At 40.1% G+C, this 27508-nt stretch overlaps 1 protein-coding gene across 3 annotated transcripts in view; it reads left to right on the top strand.

Annotated features, from left to right (window-relative positions):
- The window catches only part of WNT11 (Wnt family member 11), a 134940-nt gene that overhangs the window by 67224 nt on the left and 40208 nt on the right, over positions 1–27508 (top strand). For all 3 annotated transcript variants that reach the window (XM_075849931.1, XM_075849928.1, XM_075849930.1), the window contains one exon: positions 4755–4990. In XM_075849931.1, the coding sequence (XP_075706046.1) occupies positions 4755–4990 (236 nt within the window). The remainder of the gene's footprint in view (positions 1–4754; positions 4991–27508) is intronic.

Here is a 27508-nt window from a genome sequence, read left to right as displayed (position 1 = left end):
GCTCAAGGTGATGTCATTGAGGAGGAAGGTCCAGGCAGGGCAGTACCGAGATATTTCCAATTACAATGTCGGCAAAAATCAGTACAGCTTATCTTTTGGCCATATTTATAGTGTTTCTCCAGAATGTCCTGTCTTATCCTTGGGTCTCAATAAAATGCTTATAACTCGTTTTGATTGTCTCTATTTATCTTGTATCTGTTCATCTTTTTTCGCAATCAAATCAGACACAAAAAAGGTAAAAAATTATAATACCATACTAAAAAGTGACAACCAATCCTGCGAGGCAGGAATGTGCTCAGAGTAGTTGTCACTGCCCTCCCCCACTGCTCTTGGCAGCTCATACGCAGTGAATTGCTCAGCAGGGGGCGACAAAGAGCGCAGAAGAATTCTTCTCTCAGGAGCCTACGAAATCTGTGCCTGTCCTGAAGCATGATGGGAAGATAAAAAAAATAGAGCAAAACTTTTTTAGAATATGTCTTTAGCATATAGCTTTGGAATGATTCCTACACCAATCACATTCATATCCATAGTAACTGGAGTTGCCCTTTAATAGCGGAGTGTTAGGTGTCCATCCATCTTCTCTAAAAATCTATGAAGAATGGCAAATGTTCCGTCTCGGAATGAGCGTCTCTTGTATCTTCTTACAAAACATTGAAACCGAACGCCCTAAGAGGTTTTACGGATAGATGCCGCTTACAATGCACAATAATGATCTGATGAAGGAGAATGATCCGTGGGAAAACGCCGCCTTTGTTCTCATGAAAGGGCAATGACACCCGATACCCGGCACCTTGACGTGTGAATGGATAGGTGAGGCCCGGCATGGAGTGACACATCCATCAGGAGATCCTCCACCAGCCTGGACCCGGCTCCTCATCGCTTCCTCCACTTCAAAGAGCCCCCGATGGTGATTCCTATGGAGCAGGTGGAGTAGACAGACATTATCCGCCTGTGGAGCATCGGCCACTGAAAAATTGTGATCCAAAAAACATCACTGCATCTCGCCTGGTGAATTTTTTTTTCTTAAAGACCTGCTCCCCATAGATGGCAGCTATAGATGCCGCATTGCTCGCCTTTGATTATCGTTCCATTCATGCAATATCTGGGTGGGACCTACAGCACTGTTCATCCTGAGCTGCCTGGTTCATGCATAGAACGACAGGGTTGGTCATGTCAATAGAGCAGCAGGATGCATAAGACCAACCCCTTGCCTAATAGGATAAAAAACAAAAGTCAGGGAAGTGTAATTCTGTGTAACTCTGCTGAATTAGATTGCATTCAGGGTCTGTGGAAAGTTGGGTTGTAGGTCCCTCTAAGGACATGAAACATTGATGTGGTTTCCCCAAAGAACTACATTAAATTAAAGTGGTTTATAGATTGATTACCCGAAATGTCTGACTGCTGGGGTCCCTGCCGATCTAGAGAATGATAGTGCCCGGATCCCAATGCCCAGCGGAGAGGTGGCTGCACATTCATGAAGAGTCCTTATAGTAAATGGGAGATACGGGCACATTACTGATCGGCCATGAATGCCCATCTCTTAACAGTGCATGGGACGAACCTCATAATACACATCCTGACTGCTGCAGAACCTCATAATACACATCCTGACTGCTGCAGAACCTCATAATACACATCCAGACTGCTACAGAACCTCATAATACACATCCTGACTGCTGCATAACCTCATAATACACAACCTGACTGCTGCAGAACCTCATAATACGCATCCTGACTGCTGCAGAACCTCATAATACACACCTGACTGCTGCAGAACCCCATAATACACATCCTGACTGCTGCAGAACCTCATAACACACACCTGACTGCTGCAGAACCTCATAATACACAACCTGACTGCTGCAGAACCTCATAATACACATCCTGACTGCTGCAGAACCTCATAATACACATCCAGACTGCTGCAGAACCTCATAATACACACCCTGACTGCTGCAGAACCTCATAATACACATCCTGACTGCTGCAGAACCACATAATACACATCATGACTGCTGCAGAACCTCATAATACACACTCTGACTGCTGCAGAACCTCATAATACACATCCTGACTGCTGCAGAACCTCATAATACACACTCTGACTGCTGCAGAACCTCATAATACACATCCTGACTGCTTCAGAACCTCATAATACACACCCTGACTTCTGCAGAACCTCATAATACACATCCTGACTGCTGCAGAACCTCATAATACACACCCTGACTGCTGCAGAACCTCATAATACACATCCTGACTGCTGCAGAACCACATAATACACATCATGACTGCTGCAGAACCTCATAATACACACCCTGACTGCTACACAACCTCATAATACACATCCTGACTGCTGCAGAACCACATAATACACATCCTGACTGCTGCAGAACCTCATAATACACACCCTGACTTCTGCAGAACCTCATAATACACATCCTGACTGCTGCAGAACCTCATAATACACACCCTGACTGCTGCAGAACCTCATAATACACATCCTGACTGCTGCAGAACCACATAATACACATCATGACTGCTGCAGAACCTCATAATACACACCCTGACTGCTACACAACCTCATAATACACATCCTGACTGCTGCAGAACCACATAATACACATCCTGTCTGCTGCAGAACCTCATAATACACACCCTGACTTCTGCAGAACCTCATAATACACATCCTGACTGCTGCAGAACCTCATAATACACACCCTGACTGCTGCAGAACCTCATAATACACATCCTGACTGCTGCAGAACCACATAATACACACCCTGACTGCTGCAGAACCACATAATACACACCCTGACTGCTACACAACCTCATAATACACATCCTGACTGCTGCAGAACCTCATAATACATACCCTAAACTGCTGCAGAACCTCATAATACACACCCTGACTGCTGCAGAACCTCATAATACACATCCAGACTGCTACAGAACCTCATAATACACATCCTGACTGCTGCATAACCTCATAATACACAACCTGACTGCTGCAGAACCTCATAATACGGATCCTGACTGCTGCAGAACCTCATAACACACACCTGACTGCTGCAGAACCTCATAACACACAACCTGACTGCTGCAGAACCTCATAATACACATCCTGACTGCTGCAGAACCTCATAATACACATCCTGACTGCTGCAGAACCTCATAATACACACCCTGACTGCTGCAGAACCTCATAATACACATCCTGACTGCTGCAGAACCACATAATACACATCATGACTTCTGCAGAACCTCATAATACACATCCTGACTGCTGCAGAACCTCATAATACACACCCTGACTGCTGCAGAACCTCAATATACACATCCAGACTGCTACAGAACCTCATAATACACACCATGACGGCTGCAGAACCCCATAATACACACCATGACTGCTGCAGAACCCCATAATACACAACCTGACTGCTGCAGAACCTCATAATACACATCCTGACTGCTGCAGAACCTCATAATACACATCCTGACTGCTGCAGAACCTCATAATACACATCCTGACTGCTGCAGAACCTCATAATACACACTCTGACTGCTGCAGAACCTCATAATACACATCCTGACTGCTGCAGAACCTCATAATACACACCCTGACTGCTGCAGAACCTCAGAATACACATCCTGACTGCTGCAGAACCTCATAATACACATCCTGACTGCTGCAGAACCTCATAATACATACCCTAAACTGCTGCAGAACCTCATAATACACACCCTGACTGCTGCAGAACCTCATAATACACATCCAGACTGCTACAGAACCTCATAATACACATCCTGACTGCTGCATAACCTCATAACACACACCTGACTGCTGCAGAACCTCATAATACACAACCTGACTGCTGCAGAACCTCATAATACACATCCTGACTGCTGCAGAACCTCATAATACACATCCTGACTGCTGCAGAACCTCATAATACACACCCTGACTGCTGCAGAACCTCATAATACACATCCTGACTGCTGCAGAACCACATAATACACATCATGACTTCTGCAGAACCTCATAATACAGTTCTTGACTGCCGTAGAACCTCATAATACACATCCTGACTGCTGCAGAACCTCATAATACACATCCAGACTGCTACAGAACCTCATAATACACATCCTGACTGCTGCAGAACCTCATAATACACATCCAGACTGCTGCAGAACCTCATAATACACACCCTGACTGCTGCATAACCTCATAATACACAACCTGACTGCTGCAGAACCTCATAATACGCATCCTGACTGCTGCAGAACCTCATAACACACACCTGACTGCTGCAGAACCTCATAATACACAACCTGACCGCTGCAGAACCTCATAATACACACCCTGACTGCTGCAGAACCTCATAATACACAACCTGACTGCTGCAGAACCTCATAATACACATCCTGACTGCTGCAGAACCTCATAATACACATCCTGACTGCTGCAGAACCTCATAATACACACCCTGACTGCTGCAGAACCTCATAATACACATCCTGACTGCTGCAGAACCACATAATACACATCATGACTTCTGCAGAACCTCATAATACAGTTCTTGACTGCCGCAGAACCTCATAATACACATCATGACTTCTGCAGAACCTCATAATACAGTTCTTGACTGCCGCAGAACCTCATAATACACATCATGACTGCCGCAGAACCTCATAATACAGATCCTGAGAAAAATCTGTTGCGGTAATAATTGAGATGTTTTCTTCTCCTGCAGAGCATTGTCTAAGAACTCAGCCTCCGTAGCCTTGAATCAGACTCAGCACTGTAAGCAGTTGGACGGTCTGGTCTCCTCCCAGATGCAGCTCTGCCGGAGTAACCTGGAACTGATGCAGACAATCATCCAGGCAGCGAAAGAGGTCAAGAAAACCTGCATTAAAGCCTTCTCAGATATGAGGTGGAACTGTACGTCCATAGAGCTGGCACCAAACTTTAATCAGGACTTGGAACGAGGTAAGATCATGCAATAACCTAAGGATCCCACGTGTCTTAAAACCGTAAAAGCGCTTGTATCGGAACTACTCAACCCCAATATGAAAAGTCACCACTATCTCATAGTATTCATGATTCTCATATCAACAGCTCTATGCTCAAACGCTGAATGAAGCAGCTCTCTCACCCACTCTCACAGCAGGAAGTCCCAGCAGGATCTCAAGTGCCAGTCAGCAGATAAATTACATCTAGCCAACCAGCCGCACGTAACCAGACCTTTGTTTTTCTGTGAGCGATGACACTCAGTACTAGGCACCACCTCCCACACTTTAGCCAGTTTATAGTCAGCAGATTCTTCTATAATGGGAAGGGAAGACGTGGTTTTGATGGACAAAAGTAACAGATTACTTATTTTCTATTGAGTTGCAGTTATTGGCAGGACATAATGTGAACGTTGCCGTCTTGGTGGAATGATAGTCTACTGCAATGACCTCAAGCCTGTGCCTCCCCAGCTGTAATAATACCACTCAATAACTCTCAACATACCCTGGCAGCTGCAAGCTTTACGGGCATGCTAGGAGTTGTAGTTATGCGCGTTTGGGACTACTGGTCTACTGTATCCTGACATTGTTGATGCATTATTTGGTAAGAAGAGTGGTCAAGCAATCAAGTACCCATGTCTCTTTTCCAGGACCCGTCTGGACACTCCGACATCTTTTGACACTAGGTAATCACCCAAATGTCTCACATTTATTGGCTTCTCCAGCCCCTCGATTGGCCTCCTGGTTCCGACCTACAGGATGAGTGATAAACCAACCCCATCCCCAATCGATCACTTAGATGTTTCCATATCGCCCATTGACTTTTATGAAACAGGCCACATGCTCGGCCATTTTTCCATATAGCCCCAACCTAACTGCAACCATCCCTAGGAGTGGGATTGTACGACATGGTCCCCTTGTCTAGCGATTGGTCGGGGTCCTTTGAATAGGGAATAAATTTTATTAGTGGAAATACCTCTTCAAGTTAGACCAACAAGTGGGTGCATGTGCACCCACTAATTTGCCATTTAACGAGCAAATTGGGGTAAAGACTGGGGATCATACTACATGCAAATTGTGCACCCCACTTTTCATTGTGCTCTCTGGGTCATACCCACACAGAGAGGGCACCCGAAGGCACATTTCCTAGGGGACTGGGGAATACCCGCACATAAGTTTTAGGAAGCTGAGCGAGGAGGTGGGACAAACTGGTGGCATATATATTACATTTCAGACCCAAATCAGCACTTTGAGGGGGCAAATACATCCACCTATTTAACTTCATTAGGGCTTTTAATTTTAAAGGTTGGAAATACACTATAATGGGGACCATGGGTCACTGGACTCTGTTTCCGCCAATCAATAATATCCCAAGGGGACAAATGCCCCACACCACGCTCAGCCCAAGTCAAGGGAATTGTGAATAGGACCATAGAAGCTGTGTCATCGGGGTTAGAGGAAGGCCGTGTCGACATCTCTGTTTTCACAACAAGCAAATCATCCCATCAGTCATGATCAGTAATTGTCAAGGAACATGGCAGCGGAGTTGGGGGTAAAACCAATCAGAGGCCTTTTTTTTATTATTAATGGACAGAGTTTCCCCCAAAAAAATTTCAAAAAATGTTTCCAAAAATATTCAAAATTTTTTCTAAATGGTGGAAAAAGATTTTCATTGCGACACATTGTTAAAATACCTCCGTAGGTTGTTTATCTAGTTATCATGTAGGGGGAGGCAAAACTAAATGGCCCACCGTATTTTGGGATTTTCCTGAATTTTGACTGTTGTGCTGGATGATGACGCAGTAGACCTACCGAGATATGCCAAAACGTGTGCAAATACTCTTTGGCCATATGTTGGGTGGATCGGGCCCTATGGATACGTTGGGCTTTTGCGGTGAATGTACACTGCGAACCCAGTGCGAATAGACCCTAAAGCTCGGTGTAATGTAATGAATAGTTATTAATATTTATACTGTCAGTCTGAGATCATATGTTTAGTCTGGGAGGGTTAAAAAAAAATTGTCTTATGTTTATTGGTATAAAATAAAAAAATATTAATTTTAAAGAGGCTCTGTCACCAGATTCTCAAACCCCTATCTCCTATTGCATGTGATCAGCGCTGCAATGTAGATAACAGCAGCGTGTTTTTTTTTTAAAAAAAACGTTCATTTTTGGCCAAGTTATGAGCTATTTTATATTTAAAATATCTCATAATGTTTATGTGTATGACGCTGACCAATCAGTGACCAGTCAGCGTCATACACTCCTCAACATCTGCACGCTCCTCTCCTGAAATATTCTGTGCTGTTGTGAACTCTGCTCTTACCATTACGTAGCTCTCAGTCTGTTACCTCTACTCCACTCCTGTCCTCAATAACACCTTCAGATGATTGGCAAGTCACCACGTAATGGTAAGAGCAGCGTTCACAGCAGCACAGAGTATTTCAGGAGATGAGCGTACGGATCTTGTGCGGGGTGGTGACTTGCCAATCATGTGAAGGTGTTATTGAAGACCTGAGTGGAGGAGAGGTAACAGACTGAGAGCTACGTAATGGTAAGAGCAGAGTTCACAGCAGCACAGAGTATTTCAGGAGAGGAGCGTGCAGATTCTGTGCTGCTGTGAACTCTGCTCTTACCATTACGTAGCTCTCGGTCTGTTACCTCTCCTCCACTCCTGTCCTCAATAACACCTTCACATGATTGGCAAGTCACCACCCCGCACAAGATCCGCACGCTCATCTCCTGAAATTCTCTGTGCTGCCTTAAACTCTGTGGACAGGTCAGGATCCTGTTTTTTTTAAATGCTGCTGGGGAACCCGCTCGATCCACTATATAAGGCTGCACCTCCATCCTCTTCTGCCCCAGTCACTTATTCCCAAGCACTGTAAACTTTCAGATTGGTTGCGCTGTGAATATTCGGAGAACGTGATTGGTTTATGTGCAGGGTAATGAACATACAGACAAGCAGTAGAAGACTGAATTCAATGAAATGCTCAGCCCTTAGTCAGTCTTCTATTGCTGAAAGTTTACAGTGCTTGGGAATCCCCCCTCCCCCCCCAAAAAAAAAGGAAGGCTGGAATTAGACCCTTGAGTTGGTCACATGATCCGCAAAATGGACAGTAAGGCCCAATGCACACGACCGTATGTTTGGTCCGCAATTACGGACCAAAATACGGTCCCATTCATTTCTATGGCGCACAGACCCCTTCTCGTATATTTACAAGATGGTGTCCGGGCCGTAGAAAGCATCCGCAAAAAATAGGACATGTCCTATTTTTGGGTTTTACGGACCGTCCTCCCATACTTTATAATGAAAGCATGGCCCGCAAATGCGGATGACTGTCCGTGACCAACCGTGCCCGTAATCACAGACTGTGATTACGCGCACGGTCATGTGCATGGGGTCTAAAATGGCCTGAATTTTTGTGGCCCGGACTCGCGGCTCGCACACGGATGAGTGAGCATCACGGTTTTATGCATGGGGCCATATAAATGAATGGGTCCATGTGCTATCCGCAAAATTGTGGATAGCACACGGACCATCATGGGCATTAGGCCTAAATGTGATGGAAATGAAATTGTATAAATACACGTGAGGTTAAAAAAAGAATATGAATTTTTATGATGGAATGTAAATGCAATCAAATAAATAATGAATAAAAGAAAAATAGTGTATACAAATATTTACACCCCAAAAATGTAGTTTCCATTGTCCGACTTCTACACCCATTGGCCACCTTCTTCTTGGCACTGGTTTATAACGCCTGGATATTATTGAATATTTGCTAACTGCTGACACTGGACACAGGGGCGTAGCTAACGGCTCATGGGCCCACAGTATCACGCATGGTAGGTTTAGATACAGGGCCCAGTGGACAGTATCATACATGATAGGCTTAGATACAGGACCCAGTTGACAGTATCACACCTGGTAGGATTAGATACAGGACCCAGCGAACAGTATGACACATGGCAGGCTTAGATACAGGGCCCATGTCTAATACGGTCTGCTGGGTCCTGTATCTAAGCCTAGCACATGATAGGCTTGGATACAGGGCCTATGTGTGATACTGTCGGCTGGGCCTTCTTTTCTAAGCCTAGCACATGGTAGGCTCAGATACAGGGCCCCAGCAGACAGTAATCATATAATCCCTCCCCCACCCGCCAGCCCTTTCAGGAACTTGCATGGGCTCTCCTGACTCCCAGAAAGTGATGGACGGTGGCGGAGTCCGTGACGTTCGCATGGTCATGACCTTGGCGACCGTCACTGATTTCGCTCTGCCCCTCGGACCCCCGTGCCCCATCGGCACATTCTGGGAGACAGGACAGCCTGCTGACATTCTGCCCTGCAGTCCTCCACTGTTGGACCCCTCGGCGGACGTCACGTCGGCGGGACTACACAGTGGACATTATGGTAAGGGAGGCCTGTGGTCCCCCTGGCTTTGGGACCCGGTCTTAGCAAAGACCCCTATAGCTACTCCACTGACTGGACATTAATTATAAACTTTTATTCTGTAAGGCCAGAATAAGAGCTACATTTTTTTCCCCTATTTTTATTGGGCTGAATAACTCTGCATTGTTTGTGCTTCTGTAATTCATTTCTAGTCCAATGAATGTTGGACTAGACCAGTGGTGGTCAACCTGTCTCATCATAAGTATGCAGGCCAGGGGCCACACATCAGGTCCAGCCAGGGCCAAAAACAAGATTGAATCTGAGCAGCAGCAAAAAGTCAAAAGTTTCCCAAAGTAAAAAGATCTATTCTTGTTTGTGACAAAAACACAATAAGGAACTCAAAGGACGGCAATGCAAAAAAAACTCAAAACATACACAATTGAATAAATGGATATTGCTTAGGCTCTGTTCACATCTGAATTGTGGTTTCTGTTAACACCAGATGTAAACGGAACCTTAGATGTTCGTTTTTTCTTTTTGTTTCTTTTTTTTTTTTTTTAAATTTATTAATCAACAGGAAAAGATTGAAAAAATACTGACATTTTTTTTTTCGCAAGTCCCCGAAAACCGTGTTGATTTCATTATCTTTAATTTGTATTGGTTTCTTGGAAGTTTTTCAGTTTTATATATTTTTGGATTTTTTTGTTTTTGAGCTACAGAACAAGCTAAATGTTATCGTAGTATAATGACTCGGGAAGCGAGCAGAATAAAGTTATTGAGAGTATCGGGTCACTCGTGGTTGTTTTGGGTACATAGACCATCACAGACCTCGTAGTGAACTCTCGACCTTGTGTATAGAGCGCACACAAAGCAGCGCTCTCCTTTTAATGGCAATTTGACTACAAGAGGGTGCGGAAAAGTGTATGGATGATGGGAACACCTACTGTGTTGATTTTAGGTTTTCTTGTATCTGCAGATAAGGAATTGGAGAGGAAAAAAATTAGCAAAAACAGAACAAAAAACAAACAAACAAAAACTTCTCAAAAACTTGAATTCTTTTCTTATTATTCCATTATTACTAATAATAATCATAAGAATAACAGGATTGTACTGAGAATTCTGCAGCCAAAATATAAGGAACATTTATTTCCTCTGAAATGAAAAAAAAACAAAAAAAAAAACGGAATTTGCGCTCATTTCATATTTGTTTTATGACTCGGTGGTGGCAAGCGTTTTGTTTTATGGTGCGGTCTGTTGGGTCGGTTACATCAGGAGTGCGGAGATAAAGAAGTTAAATGATAAAAAAGGAAGATCTATCATGGGTGGAGGAGCGCCATTGTTTGAGGAGGTATTGAGGAAAAGAAAATTGGGGAAGATTTGTGCGATTATATTGGCCGAGACCCATCCGTCACATAATATTCTGGATGAGCAGCGCAGTTGTTTTAGTCAGCGTCCCCTACAGTTTGGGTGTAGTAAGGAGAGATGTAGACGCTCCTTTATGCCAACTACAATTGCACTTTACATCTATCTATCTATCTATCTATCTATCTATCTATCTATCTATCTATCTATCTATCTATCTATCTATCTATCTATCTATCTATCTATCTATCTATCTATCTCATATCTATCTATCTATCTATCTATCTATCTATCTATCTATCTATCTATCTATCTATCTATCTATCTATCTATCTATCTATCTATCTATCCATCTGTCTCATATCTATCTATCTATCTATCTATCTATCTATCTATCTATCTATCTATCTATCTATCTATCTATCTATCTATCTATCTATCTATCTATCTATCTATCTCATATCTATCTATCTATCTATCTCATATCTATCTATCTATCTATCTCATATCTATCTATCTATCTATCTATCTATCTATCTATCTATCTATCTATCTATCTATCTATCTATCTATCTATCTATCTATCTATCTATCTATCTATCTATCTATCTATCTATCTATCTCATATCTATCTATCTATCTATCTATCTCATATCTATCTATCTATCTATCTATCTATCTATCTATCTATCTATCTATCTATCTATCTATCTATCTATCTATCTATCTATCCATCTGTCTCATATCTATCTATCTATCTATCTATCTATCTATCTATCTATCTATCTATCTATCTATCTATCTATCTATCTATCTCATATCTATCTATCTATCTATCTATCTATCTATCTATCTATCTATCTATCTATCTATCTATCTATCTATCTATCTATCTATCTATCTCATATCTATCTATCTATCTATCTATCTATCTATCTATCTATCTATCTATCTATCTATCTATCTATCTATCTATCTATCTATCTATCTATCTATCTCATATCTATCTATCTATCTATCTCATATCTATCTATCTATCTATCTCATATCTATCTATCTATCTATCTATCTATCTATCTATCTATCTATCTATCTATCTATCTATCTATCTATCTATCTATCTATCTATCTATCTCCTATCTATCTCATATCTATCTATCTATCTATCTATCTATCTATCTATCTATCTATCTATCTATCTATCTATCTATCTATCTATCTATCTATCTATCTATCTATCTATCTATCTATCTATCTATCTATCTATCTATCTCATATCTATCTATCTATCTCCTATCTATCTCATATCTATCTATCTATCTATCTATCTATCTATCTATCTATCTATCTATCTATCTATCTATCTATCTATCTATCTATCTATCTATCTATCTATCTAATAAAAAAAATAATTAGTTCACCGGTAAGGCTGTGTTCACACTAGTGCCATGGCTTCTGTTCATAAGAGAGTCACGACACCTATGCCGGATTTGGTTTCAAAAGGATCCCCACAAATCCTGAGAGGACTAATTTCTGCACAAGAATCTGAGAAATCTTGTGAGTGAAGGTCATACTGGTGGTCACTAGACTTTCACAGAAATTAATGTAAATGCCTAAGTATAATTTTTAACAAGTTGAAGAAAATAAACCAGGGAACTTTATATACTGATTATTATTGAAATTCACCTTTTTAGGATATCAGAGATGTCAGAATTCTAGAATCAATGTAAAGGAAATCATTCCCTGGATATTATAGACTATATGGTCACAAGTATGTGGACCACGGACATTACACCTGTTTGAGCTTGTTGGGCATACCATTCCAAAACTATGGGTGTTAATATGGATTTGGGACTGTTTTGCGGGTTTAACAGCCTCCACTCTTCTGGGAAGACTTTCTACAAGATTTTGGAGTGTCTGTGGGAATTTGTGCCTATTCTGAAAGAGCATTTGTGGGGTCAGGCGCTCATGTTGGGGGAAGAAGTTCTGCCTCACATTCGGCGTCCTAATTCATCAAGGTGCTCCAAACCAAACTTCTCACCTCATGCCTTTATGGAGCTCACTGTGTGCACAGGGGTGCAGAAAAGGGCCGAATCCCAAACTGTTACCACAAAGATGGAAGCTACAATTCTATAAAATGTCTTTGTATATGCTGTAGTATTAAGCCTTCACTGGAAATAATAGTCCGAACTCTGAAAAGCAGCCCCAGACCATTACCCCTCCTCCAAATTTTACAGTAGGTACTATACATAAAAGTAAGTAACTTTCTCTCGGCCTCCACCGAACCCAGATTGATCCACCAGACTATCGCTTCGTGGTTGAGCTGTTGTTTCTCCTAAATCCTTCCACTTCACAATAATAGCACTTACAGGTCACCGGGACAGACCTAGCAGATAATAATAACACTTACAGGTGACCTGGGCAGATCTAGCAGATAATAATAACACTTACAGGTAACCAGGGCAGATCTAGCAGATAATAAGAGCACTTACAGTTACCAGGGGAAGATCTAGTAGATAATAATAGCACTTACAGGTGACCGGGGCAGATCTAGCAGATAATGATAGCACTTACAGGTGACCGGGGCAGATCTAGCAGATAATAACAACACTTACAGGTGACCGGGGCAGATCTAGCAGCTAATAATAACACTTACAGGTGACCGGGGCAGATCTAGCAGATAATAAGAGCACTTACAGTTACCAAGGGAAGATCTAGTAGATAATAATAGCACTTACAGGTGACCGGGGCAGATCTAGCAGATAATTCTAGCACCTACAGGTGACCAGGGCAGATCTAGCAGAATAATAACACTTACAGGTGACCGGGGCAAATCTAGCAGATAATAATAGCACTTACAGGTGACCGGGGCAGATCTAGCAGATAATGATAGCTCTTACAGGTGACCTGGGCAGATCTAGCAGATAATGATAGCCCTTACAGTTACTAGGGGAAGATCTAGCAGATAATAATAACACTTACAGATCTGCCCTGGTCACCTGTGTTATTATTATCTGCTAGATCTGTCACGGTCACCTGTAAGTGTTATTATTATCTGCTAGATCTTCCCCTGGTAACTGTAAGTGCTATCATTATCTGCTAGATCTGCCCAGGTCACCTGTAAGTGCTATTATTATCTACTAGATCTTCCCCTGGTAACTGTAAGTGCTCTTATTATCTGCTAGATTTGCCCCTGTCACCTGTAAGTGTTATTATTCTGCTAGATTTGCCCCGGTCACCTGTAAGTTCTATTATTATCTACTAGATCTTCCCTTGGTAACTGTAAGTGCTCTTATTATCTGCTAGATCTGCCCCGGTCACCTGTGTTATTATTATCTGCTAGATCTAGTAGATAATAATAACAACACTTACAGGTGTCCATGGCAGATCTAGCAGATAATAATAACACTTACAGGTGACGAGGGCAGATCTAGCAGATAATAAGGGATCAAATACTTATTTCCTTCACTGTAGGTCCGGCCAGAATGAAGAAATGTCATGTTAGTAAAACCAATCCGCTCCGCAGCACACATAACATGTGCATGACATCTGCGGACTTCATTGCAGAATTTTGACTCTCCATTGAAGTCAATGGAGAAATTCCGCAATGAGTCCGCTACACGTCCGCAACAACCATTGTATGCTGCGGACACCAAATTCCGCTCCGCAGCCTATGCTACGCAGCAGAATTGTCCGCAACGTGTAAACGAACCCAACCACAAAGCTGTGGAAGGCAATGGAGAAACGTGTACGCTGTGGATTTCCGCTGCGGACTGTCCGCAGCGGAATTCCAGAGCAATTCCGCTACGTGTGGTCATGCCCTTACAGGTGATCAGGGCAGATCTAGCAGATAAAAATAACACTTACAGGTGACCGGGGCAGATCTAGCAGATAATAACACACAGGTGACTGGTGTAGATCTAGCAGATCAGAAATTTCAGTAACTGACTTGTGACAACAGTGGCATTTGTACAGCCCATACTACTAGCAATGTTTGTCTATGGATGTTGCACAACTGTGTTCTTATTTTATGCACCTGTTTGCAATAGGTGCGGCTGAATCACCTGAATTCAATAATTAGGAAAAGTATCCAAAAACGATTAGCCTTATAGTGTATCATATTGTAAAATGTGTACTAAAAATAAAACACAGTATGATCAAATGTATTCAATGATAATGACCTTCGCTTTATACAGCAGTTGTATTTGTTCACTGAAGTGTAAAGCCAACCTGCAGTCCTAGATTACCATTGGTAAGCTCAGCAGATGCTTATGAGTAACACAGCGCACTGTCCTTGATGTTCAACACTAGATCCTATCACAACCAGCTATGGGAGCTTTAGGGCATGCCCACACGTGGCGGATTTCCTCCGCAACTGTCCGCATCAATGCCGCACAGAATCTGCGTTGCAGATTCTGCGGCGGATCTGCCCAAAATGTGCAGTAAATTGATGCGGACTAGCTGCTGCGGACTGCGGTAAAAGTGCTTCCCTTCTCCCTATCAGTGCAGGATAGAGAGAAGGGACAGCACTTTCCCTAGTGAAAGTAAACGAATTTCATACTTACCGGCCGTTGTCTTGGTGACGCGTCCCTCTTTCGGCATCCAGCCCGACCTCCCTGGATGACGCGGCAGTCCATGTGACCGCTGCAGCCTGTGCTTGGCCTGTGATTGGCTGCAGCCGTCACTTAGACTGAAACGTCATCCTGGGAGGCCGGACTGGAGACAGAAGCAGGGAGTTCTCGGTAAGTATGAACTTATATTTTGTTACAGGTTGCTGTATATTGTGATCGGTAGTCACTGTCCAGGGTGCAGAAACAGTTACTGCCGATCGCTTAACTCTTTCAGCACCCTGGACAGTGACTATTTACTGACGTCTCCTAGCAACGCTCCCGTTATTACGGGAGCCCCATTGACTTCCTCAGTCTGGCTGTAGACCTAGAAATACATAGGTCCAGCCAGAATGAAGAAATGTCATGTCAAAAAAGCAAGACGCATCCGCAGCACACATAACATGTGCATGACAGCTGCGGACTTCATTGCGGAAATTAGAATCTCCATTGAAGTCAATGGAGAACTTCCGCAATGAGTCCGCAACCAGTCCGCCACTGGTCCGCAACATCCCTTGCATGCTGCGGACACCAAATTCCGCACCGCAGCCTATGCTCCGCAGTGGAATTTTACGCATCGTCTAAACGAACACTGCTAAATAAAAGTGGAAGTCAATGGAGAAACGGCTCCGCTGCGGATTAACGCTGCGAAGTGTCCGCTGCGGAATTCAAGAGGAAATCCGCCACGTGTGGCCATGCCCTTATAGTAAAATCAAACTTGTCATGTTACATGTTCTTACTCAATGAATAACAAAAATAAAGATTGTGAGAATATAACTACTATGTTACTGCCCCTAATGGATAGGAATACAACCAATAGAATACTGCCCCCTATATACAAGAATATAACTACTGTAATACGGCCCCCTATATATAAAAATATAACTACTATAATGCTGCTCCTATATACAAGAATATAACTACTATAATACTGCTCCTATATACAAGAATATAACGACTATAATACTGCCCCTATATACAAGAATATAACTACTATAATACTGCTCCTATATACAAGAATATAACTACTACAATACTGCCCTATATACAAGAATATAACTACTATAATACTGCTCCTATATACAAGAATATAACTACTATAATACTGCTCCTATATACAAGAATATAACGACTATCATACTGCCCCTATATACAAGAATATAACTACTATCATACTGCCCCTATATACAAGAATATAACTACTATAATACTGCTCCTATATACAAGAATATAACTACTACAATACTGCCCTATATACAAGAATATAACTATTATAATACTGCCACTATATACAAGAATATAACTAATATAATACTGCCCCCTATATACAAGAATATAACTACTATAATACTGCTCCCTATATACAATAATATAACTACTATAATACTGCTCCTATATACAAGAATATAACTACTATAATACTGCTCCTATATACAAGAATATAACTACTATAATACTGCCCCCTATATACAAGAATATAACTACTATAATACTGCCCCTATATACAAGAATATAACTACTATAATACTGCCCCCTATATACAAGAATATAACTACTATCATACTGCCCCTATATACAAGAATATAACTACTATAATACTGCTCCTATATACAAGAATATAACTACTACAATACTGCCCTATATACAAGAATATAACTATTATAATACTGCCACTATACACAAGAATATAACTAATATAATACTGCCCCCTATATACAAGAATATAACTACTATAATACTGCTCCCTATATACAAGAATATAACTACTATAATACTGCTCCTATATACAAGAATATAACTACTATAATACTGCTCCTATATACAAGAATATAACTACTATAATACTGCCCCCTATATACAAGAATACAACTACTATAATACTGCCCCTATATACAAGAATACAACTACTATAATACTGCCCCCTATATAAAAGAATATAACTACTATAATACTGCCCCCTATATACAAGAATATAACTACTATAATACTGCCCCCTATATACAAGAATATAACTACTATAATACTGCCCCCTATATACAAGAATATAACTACTATAATACTGCCCCTATATACAAGAATATAACTACTATAATACTGCTCCCTATATACAAGAATATAACTACTATAATACTGCCCCCTATATACAAGAATATGACTACTATAATACTGCCCCCTATATACAAGAATATAACTACTATAATACTGCTCCTATATACAAGAACATAACTACTATAATACTGCCCCCTATATACAAGAATATAACTACTATAATACTGCCCCTATATACAAGAATATAACTACTATAATACTGCTCCCTATATACAAGAATATAACTACTATAATACTGCCCCCTATATACAAGAATATAACTACTATAATACTGCCCCCTATATACAAGAATATAACTACTATAATACTGCCCCCTATCTACAAGAATATAACTACTGTAATACTGCCCCTATATACAAGAATATAACTACTATTATACTGCCCTTATATACAAGAATATAACTACTATAATACTGCCCCCTATATACAAGAATATAACTAGTATAATACTGCCCCTATATACAAGAATATAACTACTATAATGCTGCCCCCCTTTATACAAGAATATAACTACTATAATACTGCGCCTATATACAAGAATATAACTACTATAATACTGCCCCCAATATACAAGAAAATAACTACTATAATACTGCCCCCTATATACAAGAATATAACTACTATAATACTGCTCCAATATACAAGAATATAACTACTATAATACTGACCCCTATTCACAAGAATATAACTACTATAATACTGCTCCTATATACAAGAATATAACTAATATAATACTGCCCCCTATATACAAGAATATAACTACTATAATACTGCCCCTATATATAAGACTTTAACTACTATAATGCTGCCCCTATATACAAGAATATAACTACTATAATACTGCCCCCTATATACAAGAATATAACTACTGTAATACGGCCCCCTATATATAAAAATATAACTACTATAATGCTGCTCCTATATACAAGAATATAACTACTACAATACTGCCCTATATACAAGAATACAACTATTATAATACTGCCACTATATACAAGAATATAACTAATATAATACTGCCCCCTATATACAAGAATATAACTACTATAATACTGCTCCCTATATACAAGAATATAACTACTTTAATACTGCCCCTATATACAAGAATATAACTACTATAATACTGCCCCTATATACAAGAATATAACTACTATAATACTGCCTCCTATATACAAGAATATAACTACTATAATACTGCCTCCTATATACAAGAATATAACTACTATAATACTGCTCCTATATACAAGAATATAACTACTATAATACTGCTCCTATATAAAACAATATAACTACTAAAATACTGCCCCCTATATACAAAAATATAACTACAATAATACTGCCCCCTATATACAAGAATATAACTACTATAATACTGCCCCCTATATACAAGAATATAACTACTGTAATACTGCTCCTATATACAAGAATATAACTACTATAATACTGCTCCCTATATACAAGAATATAACTACTATAATATTGCTCCCTATATACAAGAATATAACTACTATAATACTGCCCCCTATATACAAGAATATAACTACTATAATACTGCCCCCTATCTACAAGAATATAACTACTATAATACTGCCCCTTTATACAAGAATATAACTACTATTATACTGCCCCTATATATAAGAATATAACTACTATAATACTGCCCCCTATATACAAGAATATAACTACTATAATACTGCCCCTATATAGAAGAATATAACTACTATAATACTGCCCCTATATACAAGAATATAACTACTATAATACTGCTCCTATATATAAGAATATAACTACTATAATACTGCCCCTATATACAAGAATATAACTACTATAATGCTGCCCCCTTTATACAAGAATATAACTACTATAATACTGCTCCCTATATACAAGAATATAACTACTATAATATTGCCCCTATATACAAGAATATAACTACTATAATACTGCTCCTATATACAAGAATATAACTACTATAATGCTGCCCCCTTTATACAAAAATATAACTACTATAATACTGCTCCTATATACAAGAATATAACTACTATTATACTGCCCCTATATACAAGAATATAACTACTATAATACTGCCCCCTATATACAAGAATATAACTACTATAATACTGACCCTATATAGATAGAAGAATATAACTACTATAATACTGCCCCTTCTATATAAGAATATAACTACTATAAGGCTGGATTCACATGAGCATGTTCGGTCCGTAAAGGACGAAACGAATTTCGGCTGCAAGTCCCGGACCGAACACACTGCAGGGAGCCGGGCTCCTAGCATCATAGTTATGTATGACCCTAGGAGTCCCTGCCTCTCCGTGGAACTACTGTCCCGTACTCAAAACATGATTACAGTACGGGACAGTTGTCCTGCAGCGAGGCAGGGACTCCTAGCGTCATAGATAACTATGATACTAGGAGCCCAGCTCCCTGCAGTGTGTTCGGTCAGGGACTTGCCGCCGAAATACGTTCCGTCCTTTACGGACCGAACATGCTCATTTGAATCCAGCCTAATACTGCCCCTATATACAAGAATATAACTACTATAATACTGCCCGGTATGTACAAGAATATAACTACTATAATACTGCCCCCATATACAAGAATATAACTACTATAATGCTGCCTCCTATATACAAGAATATAACTACTATAATACTGTTCCCTATATACAAAAATATAACTACTATAATACTGCTCCTATATACAAGAATATAACTACTATAATACTGCCCCTATACACAAGAATATAACTACTATAATACTGCCCCTATATACAAGAATATAACTACTATAATACTGCCCCTATATACAAGAATATAATGACTATAATGCTGCCTCCTATATACAAGAATATAACTACTATAATACTGCTCCTATATACAAGAATAAAACTACTATAATACTGCCTCCTATATACAAGAATATAACTACTATAATACTGCTCCTATACACAAGAATATAACTACTATAATATTGCCCCCTATATACAAGAATATAACTACTATAATACTACCCCCTATATACAAGAATATAACTACTATAATACTGCCCTCTATATATATAAGAATATATCTACTGTAATACTGACTTCTATGTACAAGGATATAACAACTATAAGGCTGGGTTCACACGTGGCGGAATTTCACTTGAATTCCGCTGCGGACACTCCGCAGCGTTAATCCGCAGCGGAGCCGTTTCTCCATTGACTTCCACTTAAATTTAGAAGTGTTCGTTTAGACGATGCGTAAAATTCCGCTGCGGAGCATAGGCTGCGGAGCGGAATTTGGTGTCCGCAGCATGCTCTGTCTGTTGCGGAGCAGTGGCGGACTGGTTGCGGACTCATTGCAGAATTTCTCCATTGACTTCAATGGAGATTCTAAATTCCGCAATGAAGTCCGCAGCTGTCATGCACATGTCATGTGTGCTGCGGATGCGTCTTGCTTTTTTGACATGACATTTCTTCATTCTGGCTGGACCTATGTATTTCTAGGTCTACAGCCAGACTGAGGAAGTCAATGGGGCTCCCGGACTTACAGGAGCGTTGCTAGGAGACGTCAGTAAATAGTCACTGTCCAGGGTGCTGAAAGAGTTAAGCGATCGGCAGTAACTGTTTCTGCACCCTGGATAGTGACTACCGATCCCAATATACAGCAACCTGTAAAAAAATAGAAGTTCATACTTACTGAGAACTCCCTGCTTCTGTCTCCAGTCCGGCTTCCCAGGATGACGTTTCAGTGTAAGTGACGGCTGCAGCCAATCACAGGCCAAGCACAGGCTGCAGCGGTCACATGGACTGCCGCGTCATCCAGGGAGGTAGGGCTGGATGCCGAAAGAGGGACGCGTCACCAAGACAACGGCCGGTAAGTATGAAATTCGTTTACTTTCACTAGGGAAAGTGCTGTCCCTTCTCTCTATCCTGCACTGATAGAGAGAAGGGAAGCACTTTTTCCGCAGTCCGCAGCAGCTAGTCCGCATCAATTTACTGCACATTTTGGGCAGATCCGCAGCCGTAATCCGCAACCCGGATTAGGTGCGGCATTGATGCGGACAGTTGCGGAGGAAATCCGCCACGTGGGGGCATGCCCTAATACTGCCCCCTATGTACAAGAATATAACTACTATAATACTGCCCCCTATATACAAGAATGTAAATACTATAATACTGCCCCTATATACAAGAATATAACTACTGTAATAGAGCTCCCTATATACAAGAATATACACTACCGTTCAAAAGTTTAGGGTCACTTAGAAATTTACTTATTTTTGCAAGAAAAGCACAGTTTTTTTCAATGAAGATAACATTAAATTAATCAGAAATACACTCTATACATTGTTAATGTGCAAAATGACTATTCTAGCTGCAAACGTCTGGTTTTTAATGCAATATCTACATAGGTGTATAGAGGCCCATTTCCAGCAACCATCACTCCAGTGTTCTAATGGTACATTGTGTTTGCTAACTGTGTTAGAAGGCTAATGGATGATTAGAAAACACTTGAAAACACTTGTGCAATTATGTTAGCACTGCTGTAAACAGTTTTGCTGTTTAGAGGAGCTATAAAACTGACCTTCCTTTGAGCTAGTTGAAAATCTGGAGCATTACATTTGTGGGTTCGATTAAACTCTCAAAATGGCTAGAAAATGAGAGCTTTCATGTGAAACTCGACAGTCTATTCTTGTTCTTAGAAATTAAGGCTATTCAATGCGAGAAATTGCCAAGAAACTGAAGATTTCCTACAACGGTGTATACTACTCCCTTCAGAGGACAGCACAAACAGGCTCTAACCAGAGTAGAAAGGGAAGTGGGAGGCCCCGCTGCACAACTGAGCAACAAGACAAGTACATTAGAGTCTCTAGTTTAAGAAATAGACGCCTCACAGGTCCTCATCTGGCAGCTTCATTAAATAGTACCCGCAAAACGCCAGTGTCAACGTCTACAGTGAAGAGGCGACTCCGGGATGCTGGCCTTCAGGGCAGAATGGCAAAGAAAAAGCCATATCTGAGACTGGCTGATAAAAGGAAAAGATTAATATGGGCAAAAGCACACAGACATTGGACAGAGGAAGATTGGAAAAAAGTGTTATGGACAGACGAATCGAAGTTTGAGGTGTTTGGATCACACAGAAGAACATTTGTGAGACGCAGAACAACTGAAAAGATGCTGGAAGAGTGCCTGACGCCACCTGTCAAGCAAAGTGGAGGTAATGTGATGGTCTGGGATTGCTTTGGTGCTGGTAAAGTGGGAGATTTGTACAAGGTAAAAGGGATTTTGAATAAGGAAGGCTATCACTCCATTTTGCAACGCCATGCCATACCCTGTGGACAGCGCTTGATTGGAGCCAATTTCATCCTACAACAGGACAATGACCCAAAGCACACCTCCAAATGATGCAAGAACTATTTAGGGAAGAAGCCGGCAGCTGGTATTCTATCTGTAATGGAGTGGCCAGCGCAGTCACCAGATCTCAACCCCATAGACCTGTTGTCGGAGCAGCTTGACCGTATTTTTACGCAAGAAGTGCCCATCAAGCCAATCCAACTTGTGGGAGGGGCTTCTGGAAGCATGGGGTGAAATTTCTCCCATTTACCTCAGCAAATTAACAGCTAGAATGCCAAAGGTCTGCAATGCTGGAATTGCTGCAAATGGAGCATTCTTTGACGAAAGCAAAGTTTGAAGGAGAAAATTATTATTTCAAATAAAAATCATTATTTCTAACCTTGTCAATGTCTTGACTATATTTTCTAGTCATTTTGCAACTCATTTGATGAATATAAGTGTGAGTTTTCATGGAAAACACAAAATTGTCTGGGTGACCCCAAACTTTTGAACGGTAGTCTAACTACTATAATACTGCCCCTATATACAAGACTATAACTACTATAATACTGCCCCTATATACAAGAATATGACTACTATAATACTGCCCCTATAGAACTACTATAATACTGCCCCCTATAAACAAAATATAACTACTATAATACTGCCCCTATGTACAAGAATATAACTACTATAATACTGCTCCTATATACAAGAATATAACTACTATAATACTGCCTCCTATGCACAAGAATATAACTACTATAATACTGCTCCTATATACAAGAATATAACTACTATAATACTGCCCCTATGTACAAGAATATAACTACTATAATACTGCCCCTATATACAAGAATATATCTACTATAATACTGCCCCTATATACAAGAATATAACTACTATAATACTGCCCCTATATACAATACTATATCTACTATAATACTGCCCCTATATACAAGAATATAACTACTATAATACTGCCTCCTATATACAAGAATATAACTACTATAATACTGCCTCCTATGTACAAGAATATAACCACTATAATACTGCTCCTATATACATTACTATATCTACTATAATACTGCCCCTATATACAAGAATATAACTACTATAATACTGCCCCCTATATACAAGAATATAACTACTATAATACTGCCCCTATATACAAGAATATAACTACTATAATACTGCCCCTATATACAAGAATATAACTACTATAATACTGCTCCTATATACATTACTATATCTACTATAATACTGCTCCTATATACAAGAATATAACTACTATAATACTGCCTCTATATGCAAGAATATACCTACTATAATACTGCCTCCTATGTACAAGAATATAACCACTATAATACTGCTCCTATATACATTACTATATCTACTATAATACTGCCCCTATATACAAGAATATAACTACTATAATACTGCCCCTATATACAAGAATATAACTACTATAATACTGCCCCTATATGCAAGAATATACCTACTATAATACTGCCTCCTATATACAAGAATATAACTACTATAATACTGCCCCTATATACAAGAATATAACTACTATAATACTGCCCCTATATACAAGAATATAACTACTATAATACTGCCTCCTATATACAAGAATATAACTACTATAATACTGCTCCTAAATACAAGGATATAATTACTATAATACTGCCTCCTATATACAAGAATATAACTACTATAATACTGCCTCCTATGTACATGAATATAACTACTATAATACTGCTCCTATATACATTACTATATCTACTATAATACTGCCCCTATATACAAGAATATAACTACTATAATACTGCCCCCTATATACAAGAATATAACTACTATAATACTGCCCCTATATACAAGAATATACCTACTATAATACTGCCTCCTATATACAAGAATATAACTACTATAATACTGCCCCTATATACAAGAATATAACTACTATAATACCTCCCCTATATACAATAATATAACTACTATAATACTGCCTCCTATATACAAGAATATAACTACTATAATACTGCCTCCTATATACAAGAATATAACTACTATAATACTGCTCCTATATACAAGACTATAACTACTATAATACTGCTCCTATATACAAGACTATAACTACTATAATACTGCTCCTATCTACAAGAATATAACTACTATAATACTGCCCCCTATATACAAGAATACAACTACTATAATACTGCCCCCTATATACAAGAATATAACTACAATAATACTGCCTCCTATATACAAGAATATAACTACTATAATACTGCCCCTATATACAAGAATATAACTACTATAATACTGCTACTATGTACAAGAATATAACTACTATAATACTGCCCCTATATACAAGAATATAACTACTATAATACTGCCTCCTATATACAAGAATATAACTACTATAATACTGCTCCTATATACAAGAATATAACGACTATAATACTGCCCCTATATACAAGAATATAACTACTATAATACTGCCTCCTATATACAAGAATATAACTACTATAATACTGCCTCCTATATACAAGAATATAACTACTATAATACTGCCCCTATATACAAGAATATAACTACTATAATACTGCTCCTATATACAAGAATATAACGACTATAATACTGCCCCTATATACAAGAATATAACTACTATAATACTGCCCCCTATATACAAGAATATAACTACTATAATACTGCCCCTATATACAAGAATATAACTACTATAATACTGCCCCCTATATACAAGAATATAACTACTATAATACTGCCCCTATATATAAGAATATAACTACTATAATACTGCCCCCTATATACAAGAATATAGCTACTATAATACTGCCCCCAATATACAAGAATATAACTACTATAATACTGCCCCCTATATACAAGAATATAACTACTATAATACTGCCCCTATATACAAGAATATAACTACTATAATACTGCTACTATGTACAAGAATATAACTACTATAATACTGCTCCTATATGCAAGACTATAACTACTATAATACTGCCCCCTATATGCAAGAATATAACTACTATAATACTGCCCCCTATATACAAGAATATAACTACTATAATACTGCTCCTATATACAATAATATAACTACTGTAAGGGCACGGCCAGACGTGGCAGAGTTTTTCCGCAGCAAATGTTGGAGTAGATTTGGGGCAATTATGTATCGAATCTGCAGCAACATTTGCATATTTGACATGACTCAAATAAGTCGAGTCGCTTCTCCCCTTATGTAAATCTACCCTCCCAAAGCAGACACTGAAACAGAGTTGGATTTTAATGGCCACAGCAGCCGTTTATTATTTAAATAACAATAACTTTAAATACCATAATTTTTGAATCCCCAAAAAAGGGGATACATCATAACAACAAATAACCCACTGCGACCCTATCAGGGTCATAACATTATAAACCAACCAGAATGACAGGGGCAAGTCCTTGAAGCCACCGATACTTAATTTTGGCCATCTGCCCACAAATACCTTACCCCCAGCCGTAACCCGGCCCAGGAGCACCAAATTACCTTTTTGCAGATGACCACCATATATATATAAATATATATAACCCAGCTTTCAAAAGGGGTAACACCCTAAGAAGCCGACAAATTGGGGGTGCATCCCGTGATGCATTCCCCCCCACCACTTTTTACGACCTACTTCAAGGACTCCCCCCCGCCAAAGCGAAACAGGCCTTGACCACCTCACGCCTGCGAGCTCCTCCACACTCCCACCGCTCGCTCAATTCCATCGGTCAAAGCCAGACTCCACATATCCATCCCCACCTCATTGAGGTGCACACCGTCCTCTCTCCAGTAGCTGCCTGTCCCAGCCTCCAGATCCCAGTGGCGCACCGCAACCCCACCATTACGCGTCACGAAGCTCGATATGGCCCTATTAGCCTTAATGCGAGCCTTGTTAATTTTTCCCACAGAACGGGCCATCCGCCAGTTCTTCCTAGGGACCATCTCAGACCACACCGTCACCAATTTAGGATAAGTTGCCCATAAGCAGAGCAAATCATGCTTGACGTCCCGTACCAACTCCCGGAAAGGGCGTATACCCAAATCGTTGCCTCCCACATGCAACACCAGTACCTCCGGCGCCCTGTCAAGCAGTACAAAATTGTGAAACTCGGGCAATACCCTGTTCCATGTCATTCCCCGTATACCCATCCACCTCACAACCGCCGCGTCCCGCGGAATCCTGAGCTGTCGACCGTCCGGCCGTACATCCGCGCGAAGGGCACCCCAGTACACAAAAGAATGTCCCATAATCCACACCATGCATGAGTCACGGCCTGCAAAACAAATGAAGAACATACACGCACCACCTCTTGCTGCCGCGTACCATTAATACTCAGGCGGAAACGCACGCACCCGGAACATGCTATACATCAATATATCACAACATGTTCAAGCGCACATAAGAACGGAAACGCGCCGACTCCCAACGCCCTATCCGCTGCACGCCTGCATCATCTAAACCCCATCTCACCGCCTCCGTCGCTGCCCCTATACGGAAAGAATGAGACGAGTATTGCTCTGCCTGCACCCCGCTAGCCACCAGACACTTTCTGAAAACCGAAATAAACTGATACCGCGACAGAAACGAGCCATCCTCGTGCCGCAGCAACGGCCCGTCTGAGAGATCTAAACCC

The sequence above is a fragment of the Rhinoderma darwinii genome, chromosome 2, assembly GCF_050947455.1.
Source record: "Rhinoderma darwinii isolate aRhiDar2 chromosome 2, aRhiDar2.hap1, whole genome shotgun sequence".
In the NCBI taxonomy this organism is placed as follows: domain Eukaryota; kingdom Metazoa; phylum Chordata; class Amphibia; order Anura; family Rhinodermatidae; genus Rhinoderma; species Rhinoderma darwinii.
This window is presented reverse-complemented; position numbering and strand designations above follow the sequence as displayed.